Genomic DNA, 8,129 nt, shown 5'->3' on the forward strand with positions numbered 1-8,129 from the left:
AACATGCAACATAATCGTGACAGTCAAAATGTTTTTCTATTAAATCACTAATAAATTCGTAACCATATTCATATACGCACCTATTTATTATATCATGCCTACAGAAACACAACATTTTAAATACGTAATATCCCCATGCTTTCGACATATTCATAACAGCGCAAAATTTAATAAGTCCTCTACGAAATCGTTCGAAATCAGTTCACATACTGTTTCTTTTATCTGTTGCTCATATTGGATATTGGTTCGTCGTTGTCGGGAAAAGTATATCAATCAGATCTAATAGATCCGCCTCCTCCTTTAAGTCCTTGTTTAAACGTGTTTGACAAAAAGTCGTTAAGTCCTTCAATTTCATCACAGACAACTCCGCTAACGTTGCCGTCACTTCCGACGTCATTTCCAATTGCCTTTTCGTTGTCTTCGATTTTTTCTGAGTCTCACCCGACAGTTGACGGTCGCTCTTGCGCTTTTTGGGCCATCGCTGGAGGACTGTTCTTCCGAATGCATGGTTGTCGCTTCTTCGTATTTATTGTGTATAAAAGACATATTATTATAAATTACTCGTTTCAATGTTTTGTGAAATAAACAGTAGCACAGAGATACTTTCGTTTGTAATACTAAAAGCGTACTACCGAGTACAGTGCTAAGGAACCTATTTATATCACTTAGAATAATGGTGTTAATGTGCCTACGTGCGTTCTCATTATCGATGTACATAATACTCGGCCGCCCTCAGATAAGTATCGCAGTATGTGTCGCCAATCGTCTGTTTTGAGCTCGACGACTTGAGTAACCCGACGAAGTTGACGTATCTGCTCCAAAATGTTCCTCGAACGAGGAAGGAGCACCGACAAGTTCTCCCTGAGTATGGGCATATGTAGCTGAGGTGGACGTGGTCTCCGTGTTCCGAGACGATGAAGAAGTGGTTAGGAGGGTACCGATTAATAAGTTGGTCCAATTCTCGCAGACACTTACGAACTCCGCCAGCTCCACTCGGCACAATGATACTACTGACATACATAAAAAAAAAAATATTATTTAATTAATTAAATAATAAAATAAAAATAAAATTATAATATTTATTACCTATGGATGCCAGAGACAAATTTAGAACGCAACGTATGTCTAAGTTCGTTAATGAGGTCGTCATATTTTTCCTCAGCTGTAGGTATAGTGTTGTCATATCTGAAGACTTCACCATCATTGTCTCGTTCCAAATCTTCTGAATCGCTCCAGTAGACCATTTCTTCGGGTGTAGTAGAGTCTCTACGGACAATAACGTAGCTGATGTATCGATCATTCCCTCGAAAATCGATGTCACAAATTCGATCGACAATTCATTTAAGCATGTGCTCATAAATTGGTGAGCCACGAGCAACAAGGTCTTGATTCTGTCTCTCATTGGATTATCCTCCTTATTGCATTCATCTGGTAGCTCGTCGCGTGCCAGGATCGTAGTCGTCCATTTCTTTAGGTTCATCAGTGTTGCAGAATGTTCCGGGTGCTATATTGATAAGGATATCCTTACTGACTTCCTACGACTCCTCGCCGTCGCCCACAGCCAGAATTCGTTCTTCGACTTCTCCCAAACTTTGCTATAGTTAAAAATGTTTTTTGATAATATTAATGACCTTATGACGATGTAACAATGGGTATCGTTCATGAAAGTTATTTATACAACTATTGGATAACGTCATTATGAATAAAAGTACAATTTTTACATTGTTTATCTAATCGTGCTTGATTTTTTATATATCATACTCGGTATTACATTACATATATAATTATAGGTACTTATAATAAAAACCTCTATCTGCCCTTGTTTCATCATTAAAAAATAGATTTTTAAACATTTATTTAATAATACGATCAGGATACACGCAAAGCCAAGACTTACATTTTTTAAACTCGTCAGTATTATAACCATTAAGTTTATAAATTTGAACATCCAAATCAATATCATAATTAATGTTTCGTTTTGTTGCCTATCGGTTTCTCTATCCTTCTGTGATACATATTGTTATCTAGCTCTTACTAAGAACAATATCCATTCCCCGACCTATATGGTGGGGTTAGTTTCCGAGAACTCGTTTACTACCCTTCTCGCCAGTATGCGCATAACCATAAGCTTCTCGATACTTTCTGTCCCCGTGAATCTATGGTTCGATTTCACTGTATATTATCGTTGCCATGCCTACTGGGATTTCTCAATTAATGGGAAAGGACATTTTTTGTTTATTTCTTTTTTATTTGCATACAAAGGGCTTATTAGAATGTATGTGGGATATTGAAACAGAATTAATATGTGAATATGGATTGCCAATAAATATACTACATTTCCAACGTGTCACACTGAACTCGAAAATACAGCTATGGTTGTTAATAATACTACAGCTGAATCAATGTTCTGGGAAGAGCTAAGTGCATTCGATAATCAATTTATTTCACCGTCAACATAGCAATTAAATGCGACGACCACGCCCGGGATGTCTACAACAGATAAGCCATTGTTCCGTGCAGAGTCCATTGTCAATGTATTAACTCGTCGGAAGGAACAAACGTCGTCGTATAAACTGTATCATTATTCAAATAAAAAAACATAATGTAACATTAATAATTTTTTTTTATTAAACAATAAATATATTATCTTTATATTATGTAATAGAGATGTTATACATATCAAATAACCTTAACAGAAACATAGGATTAATTTTTTTATCATAATTACGAAGAAAAGATGCACCCTGCCAGTTATATAATTTTATCCTCGGTTGAAACTCAGACATACCAAATATTGATAAATTATCGTTTGTTAATATTATTATTGGAGGACCTTGAATTGGTTGATCTGTTTTATATTTAACTGATATACGACATGAATCCCCACCTAACAAAGCTTTTAGTTCATTAACGTGATTGGCTTCGTAATTAGGTTCATTCCATAGAACTAAACGTTTGCCTGCTGCTTCCATAAAATTAATTGTTTTGTTAGCAGTACCCAAAACACCGTAATTTATGAAAAAAGAAGCAACCGCATCAAAAATATAATTTTTGCCTGCATTAGGTGGAGCTAATATTGCTAATGTATTACATTTAGGAATTCTTTTATCTATTATATTTATTAAATCTGTTAAAAAATAATATATATTTTCGGTATTATTATCAAATTGATATAAGAGTAATTCGTTAGCAATACGAACCGACTCATCAACGTCATAATAAACTTGATCTTTCAACCGATTATATGCATTAAAGTAAGGGTGTACCTTTTCGTCCTTATAATAATTTTCAAAATCTACAAGTCGCCAGTGCATCAAATTAATTCCCCACAACTCAATATCCCTATCTACATATTTATCTTTGGTGCATAAATAATTTAAATTACTATTCGTATAATATTCTTTAATATTTTTGTAAGCCTCGGGTGGACAAGTCGGATACTGATATAACAGCTCACTTTTACTCACCGGGCCGTTTTTTGGGTCAACCCAGGTGTTTTTCTGATTCTTTTTAGATTTTTTAACGCTATCATTTTCTCCCCCATTAATATGACTATTCGGGACGCGTACTGTACTGCCTGATGGTTGGCAGGGAAAGTCCCGTGACACCTCGCCGTAGCTCCAAGCCAATAATCCCCCTTTGGCTTGTTCCAAATGTCTTTGCGTCTAAAAAATAATAACACACAATTCAAATAGTATTATAATTTATTTTACATTGTTCAATTAATTTATAGCATTTATCAATTCTCCGAACACATTGATCGTACGTACAAAGGTTATATTTATAAAACATATCTAAATAATTATCATCATTCGGTATAGTATTATGGTGCATAGAACAGAATAGGCAATTATTGTTTGAACGATGACCTTTTACAAATCGATTATTGTCCATAATCATGTGATAAACATAATTATACCCGTATTCATATTCGGCTACATTAATATCGTCATATTTAGTACAACAAATTAATTTAAATAAATAATAAGCCTCAGAAATAGAAATATGCATTATTTTTTAAAATATTTTAAGTTCTTTACTATTTTCTATTTGTAATATTATTATATTGTCTTCGGGAAGGTCAACGTTTTTTTTAATATTTTTAATTAAGTTAAAACCAACGATTTTGTTATAAAGTATTTTTGATTTGTTTAAATAAATATATCTTAATTTTTTAATATAGTTCCACAATACTAACCGATAGATATTTATATCGACTAAATAATCCTCCATTCTCTCCGAAGCCTCGAACGCTGTGGACGCGTCGGCTGCCCGAAGATAAGTATCGCAGAATGTCTCGGTAATCCCCTGGCCCGAGGTCGATGCCTATAGAAATCCGACGAAGTCCACGTCGTCGGTAGAGGCCTCAAAATGTTCCTCGAATGAGGAAGGATTACTTACAAGTTTGGCCTGAGTATCCACAAATGTGGGCAATGTGTATGTGGTCTTCGTGCTCTGAGATGATGTAGAAATGGGTCGGGGGATATCGTGTAATAAGGTTGTCCAGTTCATGCAAACATTCCTGAATTCCGCTAGCCCCACCTGGCACAATGATTGTGCTGATATATCTAATAAAAAAAAAATATATAAAATATATATATGAATAAATTAATAAATATAATAAATTTACCGGTGGATGCCAGAGACAAATTTGCTAGCCAGTTCACGTCCAAGTTCGACAATGACGTCTTCATACATTTGCGCAGGTGATTGTACAGTGTCGTCATTGTCGTAGAATTCATTATCATAATCTCGTTCCATATACTCTGAATCTGAGTATCCATCCACTGTTTCGGGTGAATGACCTTCTCTATGACCTTCACTGGACAAACAGTGAATATAATAAGAATCATTGTCAACATACTGTACTCGTTCATCGGACTGGGAAACAATATCTCACAGAAATCCAAACAATCCTCTTCCTCCTCCAGATTCTTGTTCAGATTCACTGCTGCCCAATTCTTCAAATTGACTAATTTGACTGTGTTCATTTCGCTGTGGACTGTGGTCAACTCTTCGTTTGACACCTGTGAAGGTGACACAGCTTTCTTAATTGTTTTCTGCTTTTTTGTCGTTGCTGTTGATGTGCGTTCCAGTCTTCTTTTCAGCGATCCATTTTCTGAGGATGTCGCTGCCAGGGACGTAGTGGCCTGAAGATCCGTACATTCGTTATTAATAAAAGACATAATAAAACGATTTTCAATATTTTACTCGTAACAATTGTTTAGTAAATAACTACTGTAGCACAATGTTACTTTCGGACAAGGAAAAACGTACTGAATTATAATAAGTTTTATGCCTTATTTATATGGTAGTGAACAATAAGAAATATGATATTTACTCTTTAAACAATCGATAACAATAATAATCTATAAGTATTACGTCACACGCGTGAATTTTCGAGCTTGACGCTTGCTCAAATATTATGAATATAATATTTCAACACCAACACCAACAACCACAAAGTGACCTTGTACGCAACCGTCGTAGGCCTCTATCTTTATCGTTCTAAACCCATCTAAACTATTTGATATCGTCCCAGAAACAACACTATACTTGTTCTATCAAGCATCGAGAATTAAAAATCCATTATGATGAATTTTTTATTATTAAAAAATTACATCTTTGAACTTCCGATTGCCCGTGAAAAAAAAAACGGGCAATTTTGTTTGTTTTTTGAAGACTATCTTCCTGGACTGCCCTTTATTGAATGCTCTGCTGTCCTCACTGGACTGATCTTGTTTGAATGCTCTGCTGTCCTCCTTCTCCTTGAAGTCGTGAACGTGGTTTCGTCGATGGGTCTCAAAGTTTTAGTCTTTGAAATTCTTTTTTTCGATGGACTTGAAAAGTTTTCGTCTGATGAAGTGAACCCCATACCTGACACCATATTTATATAGTGACCCGTCGCTGTTACCTGATTGATTACTGCACACTTCTTTAACAACGAAGGCACGTACACGTTGTTGTGCTGGATCAGAGGATGGTTGACGTTTGTTGAAATAAGTTGTCGAACATAACTGTAGATAATTATAATAATATGTTTTTTGACAAAAAATTAATTTAAGTTCTTAAATTTGTCGACAGAATAAAAAATTCTGTCGGAGAATGGTGGTAATTTTAATTGTATTTAAAGTGAACGATTAATATATATTTATTAAACAAGACTTAATATTATATTTAATTTAAGTTATTAAATTTGTCGACAGAATGAATAATTCGGCCGGAGAATAGTTGTAATTTAATTTAGACTTAATGTGAACGGCGATGCAGCTGTTACAAGTCCAATTTGGTGGCAGCATCAGTGGCTTATTTTGACGACGTGATGTTGTTCTAGCCACCTGGACTTAGGAACGCCATTTTTATGCGTGTTTTAATTTGTTTTTTTTTCTATTCCATTATTAAATCATTTATATTTTTTAATTGATTTACTATTTTTCAAAGTTTTCATTTAATAATATTTTTTCTTTATTTATATTGAAAAATGTATTATTATAAAGTTCTACATAGTAGTCTTCGCAATGAGACGCAACAGGACATTTAAGTGTAAGAAGTATATTTCCTTCCTTCATCGTTAATGTGTTCAATGCATCGCTTTAAAATTTCCCTTTTGATATCAAATCCATAAAAAATATCCTTGTATGATTCTAATTACTGATATGTAAAATAAAGTAACATTTCAATTGGTATTAAAAATCGCAGATATTAACAACAAAATTACAAAAAGAGTTATTTTGCTTTAATAATAGATATAGAACACAGCTAAAGTTCAGTGTATCTATTTATTCTATCAATTTTAAAACGTACATGCTACATACAATGCAATGGAATACTAATATTGCATATTTCAAACAGTATGCCATCTGTTTTTGGGTTTGAAAATATAGACCATTACATGAAGTTCGTCAACCGGAAAAAGCTGCAAATTTAAACACAATCAACTCTATAAAAGTAGTGTGTAATATAGCAAATGGGTCATTCAACAACTAACTTTAAAATAATTTGATATATGAATTTTTCCCAAGTGGGAAAATAGGAACGAAGGTTATTCAACCCCCGTTAAACCTTATATATTATAGATTAAACAAAACAGATATTAGATCAATATCTGTTCAGTTAGTTGGTCAAAACAATATCCTGATTGATAACTTTAACGAGACATTGACAGTTGTTCTGCATATTAAACGTCACAGATCTCATTTCTAAATTTGAATCTCAGATTTTGTAATGTACGAGTCAGTTACTTAAAGTTTATCCGTAAACACAACCATATTATCTACGAATTATTTTCCGTCTAAAAACTTTTACGAAGACTCAGAAATAGCTTTGTTATGTTTACAGACACGTAATTTATTTCCAAATATAAATTCTACTAATAACCGACTGGAGATAGAAGTAATTCCATTATTTACATTCTAATGTATGTAATTTTGGGAATTAAATATCGATTATAACTATTTTATGTTTTGGTTTCTGATTGTAAATATATACAATTCATCTAAAATATTCAAATTATTTTATTGAACTATAGGTAGTTTAAATATTATTAAATGTAAAATTATATTTTATAACTATATAATTTTAAGCTTTTTTACTTTTGAATTTTTTAAAAATCAATTAATATTTACTAAATATATTTTAATTGAACATAACATATTGAGTTATTAATTTTAAAATTTTATTTAAATGTGTGTTTCGATTTCAACATTTAGTATCTTATATTTAACAAAATTTAGAATAGATACTACTTTAAAGACGTCATTTTTCGATTTTCTCAATAACTATTTAATGGCACAGGAAGAACCAACAACCAATTACGAAAACCACTAAAAATGGAATTCTAATTTATAACGCTTTGTATATCACCATAGAAACAAATAAAAATTGTTATTTTACTTATTAAATAACCAAGAATAAAGATTTTAGTTGATTTGTGGTAATTTATAATATTAATTGAACTCACTGGCTACCGTATTAATAATATGTAATAACAATATACATATAAAATATTAATATATTCAACGGACAAACCGTCACCACTCAGAGTTGTTTTTCATATACGATGATCTAATATTGTATCATTGAATTCGAATTCGAGAAATATATCGTAGGTTCATAAGATTCAGTAACAT

General features: G+C 32.7%; 2 protein-coding genes across 2 annotated transcripts; both read right to left on the minus strand.

Annotated features, from left to right (window-relative positions):
• Positions 1–732: 732 nt before the first annotated feature.
• Positions 733–1,512, minus strand: LOC107884906. Its single transcript, XM_016807996.2, has 2 exons — positions 1,087–1,512; positions 733–1,007 (listed from the first exon to the last, which is right to left on the minus strand). The coding sequence occupies exons 1-2, from the start codon at positions 1,478–1,480 to the stop codon at positions 733–735; spliced, it is 669 nt and encodes a 222-aa protein (XP_016663485.2). The 5' UTR covers positions 1,481–1,512.
• Positions 1,513–4,085: 2,573 nt separating this feature from the next.
• Positions 4,086–6,687, minus strand: LOC115034502. The gene is made up of 2 exons (XM_029491746.1): positions 4,631–6,687; positions 4,086–4,568 (listed from the first exon to the last, which is right to left on the minus strand). Exons 1-2 carry the CDS (start codon positions 5,184–5,186, stop codon positions 4,327–4,329), a joined length of 798 nt encoding a protein of 265 aa, XP_029347606.1. The 5' UTR covers positions 5,187–6,687; the 3' UTR covers positions 4,086–4,326.
• Positions 6,688–8,129: the final 1,442 nt, after the last annotated feature.

Source organism: Acyrthosiphon pisum, chromosome X (assembly GCF_005508785.2).
Source record: "Acyrthosiphon pisum isolate AL4f chromosome X, pea_aphid_22Mar2018_4r6ur, whole genome shotgun sequence".
Classification (NCBI taxonomy): Eukaryota; Metazoa; Arthropoda; class Insecta; order Hemiptera; family Aphididae; genus Acyrthosiphon; species Acyrthosiphon pisum.